Source organism: Onychostruthus taczanowskii, unplaced genomic scaffold (genome assembly GCF_017590055.1).
Source record: "Onychostruthus taczanowskii isolate IOZ18803 unplaced genomic scaffold, ASM1759005v1 scaffold27, whole genome shotgun sequence".
In the NCBI taxonomy this organism is placed as follows: domain Eukaryota; kingdom Metazoa; phylum Chordata; class Aves; order Passeriformes; family Passeridae; genus Onychostruthus; species Onychostruthus taczanowskii.
In genome coordinates, this window is record NW_024500017.1 from 1151071 (window position 1) to 1168824 (window position 17754).

The 17754-nt window shown below is 32.2% G+C and overlaps 1 protein-coding gene across 3 annotated transcripts in view; it reads right to left on the reverse strand.

The window, feature by feature from the left end:
* Window positions 1-17754, reverse strand: part of CSMD3 (CUB and Sushi multiple domains 3) — a 577908-nt gene that overhangs the window by 336367 nt on the left and 223787 nt on the right. The window contains exon 7 of one of the 3 annotated variants that reach the window (XM_041407556.1): window positions 11017-11322. The exons of the other annotated variants lie outside the window; for them this stretch is intronic. Coding sequence (XP_041263490.1) covers window positions 11017-11322 — 306 coding nt within the window. The remainder of the gene's footprint in view (window positions 1-11016; window positions 11323-17754) is intronic. 3 annotated transcript variants of the gene reach the window in all.

The window sequence follows — 17754 nt, forward strand, 5'->3', positions numbered from 1 at the left end:
CTGCATAAATAATAAAATAAATATGGCTAGAAGTATTTATTTCCATGCACCACATAATTGTGTAAAACATCACACATTTATGGAACTTGGAAAATGAAAAGAATTATAAATATGTATGCTCTAAAAATAACTGCTTCTTCTGTGGTGAGAAAAACAAAAAAGGAAGAAAAAAGGTATTTGAATGTAGAAAATAAAATACAGTCTGGTATTCTGCTGTTGGTTCTGCAGCTGGTCTTCTTTCTACCTTGAAAAATCTGTTATTTGCAAAATGTGATATGGAAGGTAGCTGTCTCCCACCTCTCCATTAAGCCCAGAACTCATCTCTTTTTGCAAAATTCCTTCTTGTGGGCTGGCTTTATGATATAAACAGTTAATCCAGGCAAACCTTGTGGCCTCAACATATCTTTTAAAGAAAACAACTAATAAAATGAGAATAAACCCAAAACTTCACATATATAAAAAATGTAAGCAAGAATAAGCAAATACACTACAGGAAACTTTCCTTTTCAGTCATTAAACTAAGTGCCTGATCTCTAATAATTTTGGCCTGTAAGCAGTGAATTATGCATGAAAATGGACCTCCTTAAAATTTTTAAATTTTAAGTTGAGTTTATGTACAATATACTTAAGTGGCTTTATAGCCACAACAGACACTATATATTTCTTAAAAACTATATAGAAGATGTTTTATCTTGGCCACAAGCAAATTCTGCTGAATTTGCTGAAGACAGCATAAATTAAAGGAGCTGTGTCTAGGAGAACTTAACCTAAGTAGGTACATTGTACCTCATATTTTATACTTCTGATTGAAGAGACCAAATTTTCTTATAAATACAGAAACACTATTATCTCAAAAGGCAAAATGTAAATTTACTTGTGTGTTATTATAATGTAACAGATAAACATTGATAATGGTTCTGGGAAATACATTATTTGCAGAAGTAAAACATATATGTTACCACAAAGTTCTAGGTTTTGGGGGGTTTTTTACTTTTAATAGGAGAAGCCCCTCCCCCTCTCCAAATTAATTGAAGTCCATAAGCAATTCTCTCCTCAGGGGAAATCACAGACCAAAGAACTCTACCTTCCTACAGCAGAGCAATACTGGAATAACAGCAGTGCTCTCTTGTCATGGTCTGAGCTTTCTAAAATGTTATTTCTATGTAAATAGGAATGTTGGACTATAGCTCTAACCCTCTCTTGGCTTTCTGTGAGGATCAGTCTAAAATAACTCCTCATGAATCAGAAGATAGACTTAGTTCTTGCAGCACCGAAGCAAGATGGGAGTCGTTTTGAATATATGATCTCAGATGCTGGAATGAGTTTAAATGTACTCATTAGGGTTATGTCTGTCCCTTATTTTCAGAAGTCATCAAAATGACACACTAACAAAGGAAGACTGTCCTGTATTTTTTTTTCATTTGTTTCTACTCCTTCTGAAACATGTAGATGGCACATCCCTAGTTTATGTACACAAAAGAGTTCACAAGATCTAAGGCGGAACTGAAAATAGTTAAAAGAGTGCCTTGGTGACCACAGTGAAATCAGTCAAAGAGTTTTATAATAATTTGCATCACTTTGCCAAGACTATTAAATACCAGTAGGAAGGCAAGAAATTCCAGTTCTCTAAAGCACCTTTGCAAGAGAAGAATTTTACTCTTAACTGGGGTTTGTATGTTGATATACTGAACAGTGGTTTCTGAATACACTGTGCAGGAGTAGTTATAGAAATTTATAGGGCAAACATGCAGACTCTAAACTATGTGTTGGGCTGCAAATGCATGAACACACATAAAAATAATCCCACCATCACAAAAAGATCTCCTACCCAATAAATAGATTATTTTATACTTGGAAAAATAAAGATTCTTTTGCATGTCAAACATGACAGTAAGTACTGAAAGTAGATCTCAGTTTTCAGAAGTTTCAGAGGATGGATTCATGACAACAAACTGTATAGTTGTACACATCTAGGCCCATCCACAAAGAAAAGCAGACACTTTAAGAGATCAGTTAATCTGGGCTTGAAATACCTATTTTTTGCATTAGATGAGTTTATATGCCCATTTCTCTCTAGAAAAAGTGTTCAGAAGTAACAATAGTACAAATATTTAAATATGGTCAGATTAGTATGTTCTCATATATTTGAACAGCCAAGAGCCAAGAAAATAGATTATACCAACAAAGTAGGATACTCCTGTGGAGACATACAAATATAAGAGGAATGTAGTGATAAGACAAAATTGTATTCTAAAAATAATCTAAATTTACAAAAACCTATATGACATAACCATCTTTCCAGTATTATAATACAAGGAGAGGCTTAATTTCTTTTTTTTTTTATGATACTTTAAATACATATGGCTTCTAGGTTGGTTGGTTGGTTAGTTTTAAATTTATAAAGACAGCAGGTTTGTTTATTTGTATTGTTTATTTTTGGAGAAGAAGGAACACTGGTGCACCTCTCCTATGTGAATAAATCTGACAATCCTGAATCTATTTTTGATCACATGACTGGATGAAGCATAAAGAGTAGCATCAGAAGTCTGTGAAACCAAATCGGAGATTATGTCAAAACCCTGAAAATAATTTAGGCATCTACTTTGGGATTTTGGCTCAAGTTCATGCTTTTTTCCTAGTTCAAGTCACTTTAATACAAATACAGAATTATTATTATCATAGAATTATAGAATGGTTTGGGTTGGAAGGGACCTAAGGATCACCTACTGCCAAGCACCTGTTCTAGTACCTCACCACCCTCAAGGTAAAGAACTTAATATCTAATCTAAAACTATCCTCCTTGACCTTAAAGCCAACCCCCCTTGTCCTATCACTACCTGCCCATGTAAAATGTCCCTCTAGAGCTCTCTTGTAGGTCCTCTCTAGGAAACTGAAGGTGCTCCAAAGTCCTCACAAAGCCCTCACTTCTTCAGACTGAACAGCTCCACCTTTCTCTTCCTCTCACTCTTTCTCTGTAACTTTTTCTAAGGTTAGAAGGCCAAATATTTTCTGTAAAGATGGAAAACAGATCTGAATACTTTATTAAGGGGGAAGTCCCAGTAATAAAGGTAGAATTTTTCATTACAGGCGCGTGAGCAAATATTCAGTCAATAGACACACCAGAGACATGCACACTTTTCAAGCAGCCAATTTAAAGTGAAATGTGTTCAGAAATATTTTCTTGAAATTTTTGACCAAAATGGTCTCTCATGTAAGATAATGAAGATTCTAATACTTACAGGCAAAATTTTAGTCACACATGAAGACAAAAATACTGTCTTTTTTATTTTCTTTAATAAAAAGGCTGTGCAATTATGCATATTTGTCCAAATTCTTATGTGCATGTATGCAATATATGCAGGCATGCTACATACAAGCACTTGTAAGAAAGGACTAAGTGACAGTTCCAGCATTTTATACTTCAGGATAGGCATTAAAAAAATCAGCATTAAAAAAACTGCATTAAAAAAATCAGTGCATTAAAAAAGGGCCTCAAGTAAAGAACTTTTAAGCACAGATATAATAAAAAAACCCCACTCAGATGTAAAATTTGAATAACAATCTAAAGTAAAGCAAGCTCTCAAGCACTAGAAAAAAAAAATTCATTTTAAATGAAGATTGTTCAGTTGACACAGTTCCAGCTTCATTGAAGAGGTGTGCCCTGAGGGCCAAATGAGAAAAAAATTTGCTTCTACAGTATGGAAGCATCAGGGTAATACAGCCATGTGAATGATATTTCTTTAAAACACTGACAACCCACAAATTCACGTCTTTTGTTTTCGTTATGCAACAGCATTTTTGTAACAGAAGTATCCAGCTTGTCCTTTCTATATTTTGTAAATTTTCAAATCAAATATAAACAGTATTTCAATAGCTGAGTACTAAAACACCACTGTTCTATGCAAAGCAGGCACTCAGGTTGCATTATTTCAAGTAGCTATACAGAGCAATGGAAACAGCCCTTCCCCTCTGCAGAACTACTCTTACTTTATCTCATTATCACTAAGCTAACGGACATGGAGACAAACGTGATAACATCAAAGCCATTATTTCAAGATTGTATATACAACACTATTTAAATTACATATGCAGAGGCATAATACTATGGGAAATAAAGAGGAATTAAACTTTCAACTGCTTTCTGAAGTGGCAGAAAAAAATTTGTTTGGAATACAGTGTAAAACTGATTTTGACTTGTGCAGAATCAGTAATTCACTGATTATTTAAAATCTTCAATATGTGATGATGGCAGATTTTACTCACAATAACACAATTTCTAGTGACAGAAACAAGAGTATTGTATACTTTGGACTTCCAGCATTGGCTGTGCATGTGCAGATATGCCAAATGCATCATGCATAATACTTCCAGTTCACCTTTGGCATTGTATTTCGTCTAGAAGTACATCTGCTGCCTAAATGCATTGAACTTACTACTCACAAAAAGGTCAGTTACTTTTTTTTTTGGATGTTTTTTTTTTTCATTTACATAATACTCTACACATGTGATATGACTAACTATCCATAATTTCCAAATTCTAACAATGCAAGTGTTAAATATACAGGTATCTTAGAAATCACCACTAAAAAATCTCTAAACCTAGTGATTACCCAAATAAACTTCACTGTAACCCAACACACCAACTAATGTAGCACTATCTTCTAGAACCTTTCTGCACCTTGAAAGTCAGCATGAGAGAACATGAATTTTCATCAGTTTTTGTAGTACAGCATGAACTGCATAGGTTAACAATTTCTTAAATATGAAGAGTCATACAGAAGATGAAAAGACAATCAAGTGGTGAAACACCCACTTTTCATACTAAGAAAATTTGGACTTTTACATAAGCTGATCTTAGTTTTTGATTTAGTGCCCACCCCCTCCACCCATTTCTCCACATCCCTCTCCCCCTTAAACTCTAAAGTACCCTGGTAAAATCAAATTGTATAGAAGATTTATATTTCAAATTACTGCAACTACTGCATTATTACACTGAATTATTGCACTATATTACTAATTTAAAATTATCAAAATTGCAGTTTTTCTACTATACTCTGTATATAAAATGTCTCTAATTTGAAAAAAAAAATCATTTAAAAAGAAGGAAATATATTTTATATGTGTTTCTTAATATTAAATTCTAATTTCACTACTTTTTAAAAATGTTCTAACTAAAATAAGTCTGATTTATATCAACAATTTGTGTCAAAAGAAGAAAACCTGAAATACCAAGGGAAAGTAATGGCACAACACATCAGACAAATACCAATTATAGAAGTAAACATTGATAGTGTAATGAAAAACAGTTAAGAACTGCAGGAAGTGCAAAAATACATGAATAGGAAAACTAGTTCTGAGAAGAAAATTGACAAGAAAATATAAAAGGCAATAATTCAATCAAAACATTACCACAACTCATTTACTAAAATCAGTATGACTGATTTTCTTTTTTTTCCCTTTTTTCCTTCTAAGCACTCCAGACTTGACTGTTGGATGACAAAAATATCTCCTTTCCTCTTTCCAAATGGGAACATATCAAGAAGTTTAGGATATTATTATCACTTTTTGTCTAATAAAAATCTTGACATTAACGAACCATCCATTATAGAGCTCATCCACCAAACATAACATATCTGTGGATTTGTTGCACATATTAAATAGTTATTTACAAAAGTATAACGAAATATTAAACAAATGCAATTCAGTGATTAAATGTTTGAGTGCTAGATTACATTTGTGTTTTGCTTATTTCTTGAAACTTTTAACATTTTCTAAGAAGAAAGCTTCTTATACACAAATCTTTTTGTATACAAATAATCTTAGAAATCTTACTGCCAAATACATTTACTTTCTTCAGACTCCCATCTTTGTAGTTTCACTAACAAAAACAAAGAAACCAAAAGGCCCTGAGGACATATACAGATTGATTATCTACTAGACTTAAAAATATTAAACAGGTCTTCAAAAAACCTCTCCATCTTTACTCCTCCTTTCTTCTTCCTGCTTCTAAGTAGACATAAAAAATAGGATATGTGAATACCTATTTTCTAACAAATCCTTAGAAGTTTTATATTGAATAATCCCAAAGTAATGATCTATCATACACTTTTATCAGAACCTTAAAAAATAATATAAATAATCTTCTCATAACATCCTTTTGTTCTCAAAAGTTTCATTAGCATACGATTTAATTTCGTGTAACAAATCTTAAAATCTTGCCTTCTACCATCAGGAATTCTCCTGTAAGACAGGAGGAAAAATAAATGGTCATTTAATAGGGAACACACAGTAGCAAGATTTTTTTTCTCCCTGATTCATTTTTCTTGGCCATTTCTAAGATACTAAATAAAGCCAGATATCAAAAAGTATAAGGGAAGTACTCTTATAGAAGGAAGGAGAAAGGGCAGAAAACTTATAAAGGCTTACAAGAAAGTAATAAAAAGTATAGAGAAAGATAGAGAATGGAGATAGCCATAGAATTATAAAATTTTGGTAAAAATGTGTTAAGTAGAATTATCAAAATATACATTTCTTCAAACTGAGAATATATGGTTAAAAATTTGTGAGTGCTTAGTGACATTTCTACTCTTTAAGAAGAGAAATTTGGAGTCATAAAATTTTTTTGAATCCAGAGTTCTCTGGAAATTATTTTCCTAAGAAAAGCACAGAGACACTTGTGAACTGCTAGATGATGACTAGAGTAATTAAGATTTCCCAGCACTATTTGAACCTGAGTCTGCTAAGCAATTTTTTCCCTCCAACTACTGTATCTCTTTTTCTGACTGTTTATTTTTTCTAAATTTAATTTATGACTTACAAACAGTAATAGAAGTGTTTTTCATTGTTTGCACACGGTACTCATTTGTTTCTCAAGGGCATTTAATTATGATGTATGTGTATTTCCGTATTAAAAAGAATGTTGAGATATAGAATAGAATAGAATAGAATAGAAATGATAGGATAGTTGGAAGGGACCAAAAACAATCAATACTCAACTGCCTGACCTCTTCAGGGCTGACCAAAATTTAAGTCATATTATTAAGCACACAGTACAAATGCCTTTTAACATTAGGCCATATGCCTTTTATCATATCTTTAGACAGTAAAAGTATGCTATATAAGCTCTCACAAGAAAATGTTCTAAAATATCTCTCATTGTGTATGTATACACACAAATAAAAATTCTAAAACCTTAATAAGTAAAGTATGTAGTTGGTACAAACTATAGAACAATTCAATAGGACTAAAAGCATTACTAAACTCTGAATTCACTGTATGAAAAAAAATAGTAGAAAACAAAAACATGTCATATTATCCTCTGTTACTTTAGTCATGATGAAGCCAACAATTCTTAAATATTTAAAGAGGGGAAAAATCCCCAAAACCTAAACCAAACCAAACAAAACCCTAAACAAACAAACAAACAAACCAAACAAAAAACAAAAAAAACCAAAAAAAACAACACCCACTTGGAAATACAATGTTTCTATCATGTTTCTATCATGTTTCATTGTCTTCTTGTTTTCACATCTGAGAAACACAGATCATACTAGAAACTGTGATTGTAGCATCAAAAAGAACTTCTACTAAATCTCAGCATTTGAAGTTCCTTGGTTTAACTGAACAAAAGGGGTTAGAGATCTCCTTTTTCTCCCCCCTTCCTCCAGAATAAGGAGACAAACTTTCCTCAATTTAACCAGTTTGTTTCATTAGAACTAAGGACCGAAAATGTGCTGTTTTTCATTACCAGCTATCCTATCTAAATATATTTTTCATTAGCCTGTCAAGGTGCATTTTCAAAGCTCCTTCATGTACTCCCTCCTTCTACAAGGTTTCAGTGTTCCAATAACAAGAACTCTTCTTACTCATCTCCCTAATAAAAAATATTTAGATATTATATACTAACTTGTCCTTACTTAAGTTCTCTACATACTGACATTCACTTCAAAATTTATGCTTTCATCCTGTCTTACATTTTATTTTGTAAGGTGGGATGATCAGGAAAATGTAACACCACTATAGTACCTTTATTTATCTGATTCATCAGGAATTCTTGTTGATGAAGAAACTATAATCATGTACAGTATTCCTCCAGAGATCTCACTATCGTCTTATAAAATAATTCTTGTCCTTCCCTAACTTTAAGGAAAGTATTTCACCAAATGCACCTAATGTACCTTTTTCCAGCTAATATGCTTAGAGAAGATAATAATCAGTCAGCTTTAACACAATTTAAATTATTATTGAGATCCGGGTAGTATATATAGTATAACAATTTACAGCTAGCAATTGAATTTTTTGTATGTATAAACCTCTAGTTCTCTCTATACATCTTGTTCATGCATATACGTCCAAAAAAGTTTTACAAAACAAGAGAGTATTGTTATTGTATACTTACTCTGAAACACTATTCACAGAACAATCCCATGGACGGCCAACAATACTACTCTTTTTCTGCAGTTATGATTTAGCATCTTTGATAATGTATCATAAAACTGTACTGTTGGGGTCTTACTAGTAATATTCTCAAAAAGCCAACAGTTAGGTCTACACGTACAATAAATTTTTACAATTTTAAATATTCACACTTACATATAGTAAGTTTTAGTAACTATATTTAGTATATTAAATTTTGTCTTCTCAATTATGAATTAATTTGCATAACTTGGGAGTGTAATTCTTAAATTAAAAACAGCAAAAAAAAAAATTCCAAAGTAAAAGCTAATTTTTCATAGCTATTAAGTAGAGAAATAATTTAAAAGTAATTAATATAAAATTCTTAAGCAGGAATTCTTAATTCCATAGTTATTTAATATGCAGATTTTTTAAACTTCTGTGCATAATGTATTGTCAAAGAGAGGTTAAAGTACTTCAATAATAACCTACAGGAAATTCTATAGAAATACCTCTGGAACATCTCTCTGTGATAAAAATTTCTTCAAGTCAATTAACCACTATCTCACATATCTTCAGAATATGTCTGTGTGTTTTTAATAAGGAATATTTCATGGAAGAAAATTATAGGTTATTTATTCAAGGTCATTTGATATGTTTTAATGGCTGTTATCAAATATTGGTGTTTGTTGAGTAAAATTGGTAAATTTTACTCAGTATAGGAACATCCTTTAATAGCATGCACACATATACTGTTCCATGAGAAAGAGGCACAGTGAAAAATTTTAAAGTTTTTGTATAATGAGTGCTAGCAAAACCAAGACTTCCAACATTGCATGAGTGAATAAAATGCACATGTGTGTCCTTTCTTCTCCAGTAAGGTGGAAAACAGTCTCATTTCAGTTGTATGTGGGTTGTCATACCTTTTGGTACCTGTACTACTATTTTAATATGTAAAAAATTAGCACCATAACATTATTTTAGCAGTATATTAATATCTAAATTATTCTCCTTTTTTTTAATAATCTGATGTTTAGCACTTTATTTTAATAAAATAATTTAGAAGTACTTGCCATCTTGTGCTAAGGAATAGGTCAAAGAAAGGAACACTGAGAAAACAGTGGAGAGGACACTGCAGTGTAATGATTCTAAAGAGGAAATACGAAAAAACTACATGTGTATCACAATTACTGCCATATTTAACTGCCAGAGTAGTACATCTTACATTTTTAAATTAGAAGATATTATTACAGATCCTTGTATGCTCCCTCATAACTGAAAATAAGTGTTTTACTAAACTTGACCAAAGATGTTGTGAAGTGAATGCACAGCCACACAACTAGTACAAACCAAACTATTAAATTATATCAGTCAAAAACCAGAAAATACTTCAGTTCTCCACTGAAATTAATACAAATGAAACATAAACATTTATGTAATTATTTCTATTTTATATGTAAGCCAAAGACAGTGTTTGTTTTTCGTTTATTCAATTTAATTATATATTTTTAAATTCTGAAGAACTGCAGCTCTCCTCTTTCAAAAGGTGTTAGTAAATGAAGCTACAATAACTTACACTAGGTGACTATCCAGTAACATGACAGATTCCAAATAAAACTGTCTTTACAAAATATCAATCATGTAATAAGACTTCTACAAATTCCTTGGGCTATAAAAGGTGCTTCTTATCAACATATTTGTTTTTATAAATTTTTCATGTACAATTGATTAACATGAAGCACATAATAAAAATTCAAAATGTAAAATAAATGTATTCAACATTAGCCTGCAAAATTAAGCTGATCCTTTCCTGAAATTGTGCATGTTGAAAAACACACCACATGCAATTTTTTCTGAATATCTGCTGGTTAAATTAAGACATTCCAGCATTTCTTTTTGTCAGCTTCATGTTTCAGATATAGACATTTACTTTTAACACAGCAAACAATCCTAGTATTATTCTCCAAATGTTGTTCATTATGAATATTTTAGCATGCAGATTAGATGATCTCAATATAAAAATAGATAAGATCTTTAGCTTTAACACTTTGATATTTGCTGAATATCCTAGTGTTCTAAATGTTTCTTTGATCATTGATTTCATGTTTTATAGAATGAATATGTACAGATGCTTTAAAAACCAAAATTTTGCTGAAGATTTAAACAGATGGGAGATGAATACAACTGCATCACCTACTAGTTTAGAACAGCAGCTATTTTTAAAGTACATTCTTTATGCTATGGTTAATTATATCTAATCACATATGCAGAATAGATTAATAGTCTAATCTCAATTCTCTAAACTTTCATCAGATGTCTCTAACACTAGGCTTTATTGTGAAATATGATGATGCAAGCTATAAAGTCACATCAAAAAAACCCGCCTTATACGTATATTTTGTCTTTTTATAAATCAAATAAATTTAAATAACCAAGACAATATTATTACTAATTTCATTTTTTCCATCTGACTGCCCTACTAGAACGCAAAGTTAGACAGATTTAATCCTTTTCCCATTTGGTTCAATTACATTTCCTAAATGGTTACCTGAACTTTCATTTTTAATTAATACAAAATATTTTTCATAACTACATGGGCACAAGTAAAATAATATCCAATACCTCTATGAGTAACAACTGCAAGTTCTTTAGTTCTTTCTATCTGTTCAGCATTTCTTGGCCGTCGTCTTGTGCTTTGTAAATTTTCTTGATGAAGAGAGAGTGTTCCCTTGTAAGTGGCCGACTCCAGAACTGATTTTCTTATATTCATAGCTTGTACTCGTTGTTCTTCAGCAGATTGTCTACAGGTGGTCACTGCACTGGATACAGCAACATCAGCAGATGTGCTAGCAACAGTAATGGCACCAGTAGTGGCTGCAATATGCTCCTCTAACTCACCAGTGGAGGCAGTTTTGATGAAAGAAGAACCTGTGGGACACACAGTAGTACTGGATGCTAACTTTTTCTTTTGAATTGTGTTTTCTTGATCAATCTAAAAGATTAAATTTCCCTCTGTTTAACATAGTAAAGACAACTGACATGAAAACAGGAAAGTCAATAGGCTTTATTTAAAAAATTGAAACAATCAGAACATTGTTTAATACTAGTGAACATTTTGTAATAATAGTGATAACACATGTTAAGTTTTAAATGTCCTCAAAACTTAAACTCTTTTACCAGTCATAATGACAACGCATTATTTCCATCCATGCATGTTCAGTCCTGAATCAGCATGGCTAGATCAAAATATACAGCTATACTACTGATAGGGGGGCCCACACTTTGAAACGTGGTAACCATCCTATTGAGGAGTGAAACGGCAGCAATATGTAGTAACCTAAGCAGCAGAAAAAGCTGCCATAAGCTACTAATCCAGCCACTAATAAGGCTGCCAGATATGCTGATTCTCTTCATCAAAGCTTGACAGGGCTCTAAAAGCCCATTTAGACTTGACACGAGGCCAAGTGTAGAGGAATAATAAGAGGTACCCATTTAAACAAAACTTGTCAGCATTATTATTTATACTTAAGATGGTAAAAAGGCTTCATATGTAATTTTCTTTTTGCTCTCTGATTTCTGTAATAGACCAGATTATTTTACTAAAAATCCTCACACAGAAAATGTTTCATAAGCTAAGAAAATTGTCCATGTCCATGCCCTGCCTGTGGAAACATTGTTAGCATTTATAAATTATCTAGTATTTAAAATATATAGCAATTTTTTCAATATTTTATTAACATTTACATCCTTCCCAATCCCCCATATTTGGCTGCAAATGTTTGGAAGCCAAGTCTCTCACCTGTGAGCATTTAGAACACCTTAACACAGTAGAAATTCCATCTTGACTGGAACAAATAAATGACTGGGCAATTAATAACAAAATTCACCATAAAAAATAGCATAAATAAAGCTGATGTAGCATGAACTGTACTATGTTTTACTAGTATCTTTAAAACATGGCTTTTTTTTCCATAGCTTTTTTTCCCCCTAATCATCATAGTGATTAGGGGACCTTGAACAGTCATTCAGACAATAGTATTCCACACTTCTCTTTTTTGTTCTGTGCTCTCCTCTCATACTTTGAGCCTTGTCTTTTAAATGTAATGGGTGATGTCAGTATGGAAAGCAACAAGAGTTTTCACACTTTTAGAAAAATCTGTCCACTAGAAAATTAGAGAATTCCAGAGGAATTAAGCATTATATGGTATATTTAAGGCACAAGGTATATCAGATCTCTTGACAGAATTCTCAAATGTTCTGTATAAAATAATGGAAGAGATCCTCATATCAAAAATAGTCTTGCTAATAAAGTCTCTTTTATTTACTGAAGAAATTTTAGGCTAAAATAGTTTATTTTATCGTACTATTAAAAATACTAAGATAAGAGTATGTTAGCTTTATAAAGACAACAAATAAAGCTGATGTGGGTGCATATTATTTTTGCTATCTGACATTTAATGTCTTAACATCTGTTCTGTAGTATAGCACTTTAAAATCAGTGGTGGTTTCACCTGCAAAACTAAAAGACCTTGGAAGCACCATGTAAGACTCCAGGTTTATGTGTCAGAGATCAAACCAAAAACTATTTGCTATCCTATAATTGCAGCGGCATAAGTAACTAAAATAGATCTAGACATGTTTTATTCTTTATTTCATAATAAAAGAAGAAAATTATCACAATGTGCATAATATCAAAAGTCTGGACTAATGATTCCATATACAATAAATTTTGACAGATTGGTACCAAGTTTAAAACACAGAAAATACAAATGCATGGCCAAGAGATATTTTGGAACAGAAAAATGTTGTTTAAAACAAAGAAAAATTAATGTATGTTACATAACCACTGCTATTAAAACAAAATCTATGTGAACATATCTTTATCATGCATGCAAATGTACAAGAACAGGCATTCATCTGCTTCCAATATCAAGGTCAAAGCAAAACTATATTCAAAATCTCCATCAAATGGCATGATCTATCCTATTTAAATAGACACAGCACTTTAAATAATAACAACTTAAAAGAAAGTTCCTCTCAAAAGAAAATAGCAATAAAAATTAAACTTAATTAAAGCTACAAAGCTTACACACTGGAAAGTACTACTTTGATACAGAGGCAATTTTCAAACAGAAAGTGGTTAGGCTTCCACATCCATTTACACTGAAGAACTCATGCAGAAGATCAGTAAAGTTAAACAATATGGTTGATTTACATGGAGGTTTTTGAGAGAAAATCAATGTTATGTATAAACAATCTTGTAAGTATCAGCTACTACACAGGGTAGATCAATCAATGTTTCTATAAACAGTATTTGTAATTAGCAAAAGTATGAATTTTGGCATATTTATTTTATAAAAACAGTCTTAGACCGATTGAAACACATTTGTTGCAAGGGCATTTTGACATATTCTCCACTTCAGTCTTCTGCAATCACATCTGACATTTCAGTTTGTGAAAAAGATTATTTTTTAAATTGTATTTTTATATGTGATAAAGAAATACTCCTATGTATTTTTACTTTAATACTCTAGTTAAAAAAAAAAAAAAAGGAAAAAACAAAGAAGAAAAGCTTTTAATGATAAATGGCACACAAAGGAAGAAAAGAAGACTGAGCTCTTCTTTTGGGAAAAGCTTCAACCAAAATTTTGTAGTCAACTGAAGTCAACTCAGAGGCAGAGCATCACTTTGAATTCAAAATCAGCCACTGAGAAGATGTGAAGTTTGAGGAACTGCCAGGATGAATCATATGAGCAAGCAGTAAGGACACGGGGTCAAGAAAGTATAATAGCTGTTTAGGGCATAGGTTCACAAAGAAAGACAACCTGACCAACCCACACTAAAACACTCTGAGACCTACTGGACTGGACCAGCATTTCTCTAAGCAAGTCTCTGTGGAAGGAGAACAGATGAAAGTCAGTAAAACAGAGGACTTTAATATGTCAAATGAGCCTGCAAGGCTCACAAGGAAATATTCTAAGCAGTATTTACACTTAAAAACTTGTAGCTATGTAGAAGTAAAAAAAAAAAAAAAAAAAAATCAAGCTGATGATCTACAGAGAAATTCAGTTCAGAAAACTAGTCTTAACAAGACACCACTCAAAAGTGTTGCAACTGTTAAAACTTAGGATAATGCAAACATATGGGAGACCCATAAGCCTTTCTATTTATATAGGAGTGGAAGTTGCTCTTGATTCCAGGATCATTTTTAGTAAAGAAAAGAGGCAAGAGCCTTTGACATTTGCCTGAAACAAAGATCCAAAAATAGATTATGAATCTGTGCTAGATGCACAGTCTTTGCATATGCAATATGCTACAAGTATACACAGGGTTGCTGTTGTAAACATGATACCAAAGGAAATTTACCCCAGATAAACTCATAGTGGAAGTTCAACTAACAATTAATCTAGTGGACTAACTTTTTATGAGTAATTCCTGAGGGAATAATCCAGGGAGATAATAAATACCTTTGCCCACTCTGAGAAGCATTCAGCTGAAACAAAAATAAGGCACAAAATGGTACCTTACAGAGCAAAAGCGCTTGTTGAAAATTATATTTTTATTTTTTCTTTTAGAGGACTCTGACTTTGGAAAGCTTTCCTATTCTCCAGGTTGAAAAAGCTCTGGTTGCTCAGTCTTCCCTCACAGGGTAAGTTCTCCAGCCCCCAACCATCTTGGTGACCCTCCACTAAACTTGCTTCAGTGAAAAACTCATCTTCCCTGTCATGAAGCTCAAATCTTGAGGCACTGTTCCAACTATGGCCACAGAAGAGTTAAGGCAAACACAAAAATCTTTCCCTTTGAATCTACTGACCATCTACTGACCACATTCTTATTAACATAACTCAGGATGCTGTTGGCCTTCTTTTTCCCCAGGGCACGCTGCTCTCATGCTCAGTTTACTGTCTGCCACAATGCACAGGGTCTGTTCAGCAGAGTGGCTGGCGATCAGACACTCAGTTGCCAGGGGTTCTTCCTACCCAGCTACAGGACTTTACACTAACCCTTGCTGAGTTTCACAGGATTCCTGTTGGCTCATTCCTTCAGCATGTCTGTGTCCCTATGGCAAGCCTCTCCTCAGCTATACTGATTGTTGGTCCTTGACTATAATGACTGACATTGTGGTGTCATCTGCAAATACAATGAGACTGCTCTCTGTCATTGACTGAAGCTCATTGACAAACACATTGAAGAGAACTTGTACCAGAACAGACACTTGTCATACTCCACTTGTTACTGGACTCTAGGTAGAAGTCTGGCCCATTCATGACTATTTTCTAAATTTATTTTTTTTTAACTTCAATAGTTGAAGAACAGATAAAAACATGCAAATTGTTCATAAGACCAAATGAGACCTAAGGGTACCAACCAACAGCTATGCTAATTCATTAGAATTTGTTTTGCAGATTAATTCCTAAAACCATATTGAGTTCAAAATGTGACAGCAAATCAGAATATTCACTATCTTATTTATTAAGGATGGATAAAGGTACAGGACTTTATTAGTTCTTGTGACATATATGATCCAGCCCTAGACTTCCCAAATAAGGCTAAAGGTCCTTAATGCAGATGACCCTAAATGGGACTTAGACTACAGGAAGGTGTTAATGAGGTAACTGACATGAGGTCAACCTGGGACTTTTCCTGTATATCTTATTAGCAAGAGGCCAGTCTATTATTTTGCAATGGGTAATGGAGAAAAAAGTGTAAACAGTCTTAAGCAAAAAAGTAAATTCATACCTCATTAAAGGAAAAAAGAGGGTTACAATTATAAACAGAATTTTCAAAAAGAGTAATAGCTATATTCCATCTTCATTCTTTCAGATGTTCAAGGACTTTGAGTTAAGGCTTATTTAGCTTCCTCACTTAAAACCTTCCTATACTTAAATAATTTTGGAGTGACCCCAGCATCCTATTAAGAAGACATTTTTTTTTCTGTCTTAATTAACTGTTCTCTTTGATGTTCTCTGTCACTGAATATCTGATGCTTGCAAAAAATTTCCAGTAAAGTTAGAAACCTAATTAGAAGAGTATATTCTGGATCTGTTAAAGGAATTTTAAAGTTTATGTAGATATAGCAACTTATTTGACTCTTTCAACATATGTCATTCCAGACATATTATTTTTAAAACTCTTTTCTTTTATTCTTCATAATTTTCTAGTATCTTTACCTGTTCTTAGGAATGAATTGTCATAGAAAATAAAGGAAACAGATACATAAACATAGATTTTAGAACATAAAATCAGTATTAATGACTGCCATAAAATATTCTTCTGAAAAAATATATTTTTACCTCACAGCTGTTCAGAAAATAAATTAAACTGTGGTTTTCCAGAAATACAATAAAATTGTGGTTGTAAAGAAATACATGACTGAAAAAGATAGGGTTCAAAAAAAATTTATAGACTTTACTTCAAATAGGCAATGACTTCTATAAATAGCAAAAACTCCAAAAGCTACCTAGCCAGAAGTTTAAAAAAATCCTTTGTTTCCTTTTGTTTTGATCTTGTCCACATTTGTGGAACTAGAGTCAAAATTTCATTTTTATTTCTTTTTGGTACCAGAATTTACATTTTTGCATAATTTCATTCTCTTACAATTTTTTTTAAGCTTGCCTTTTTTTTCTGCTCTCTTTTCTCAACCTCCTTATTGTTATCTCTTTTTTCTCCTTTTCTCCATTGTTTATGTAAAGTTGTAATTTTCATCAATTACTACAGTAAGACATGCACCAAAACACTCTGAAAGTGACAAGCATCACCCAGGAATTTTCAGAGATGCAGGAGATATGTCATAACTGAGTATACACAACTACATGTCTCAATGATCTTCCATATGCCTCAGTGAATTCAAGATCACTTTACATTTTTAAGCAGATACTGAAAATATGGCAAATTTTTGCATCTTAATTTTATCAAACTGATTATATTTGGAAATCTGAAAATTCAGACAAAATGCCAGACATATCCAACATTATTTCCTTTCTACGAAAATCAGGACATAGACAGAGCTACTATTTTTTTTTAAACATATATATTTGTCCAAATAATAGAATTTATTACAACAATGTATCTTTGTTGAACTTAAAAATATGATAATGACCAACATAGGGCCATATATGGATAATGTTATTTCAGTCGGTGTACTTAAAGTGAGAAAGTACTTTTTGAAAGGCCTGTTTCTTTTAAGAAAAAGAAAAAAAAAAAACAAAACCAGAACTTAACATAAATGAATTTTAGTAAACGAGAAAGCAGTTATTCAAAATGTAAAATAATTATTTTCGTGTTGTCATACTTAGCTTTCTTTTCAAAAGAGATATGCATCAGTGTAACATAGATCTGTATAATCAAACATAATCATAC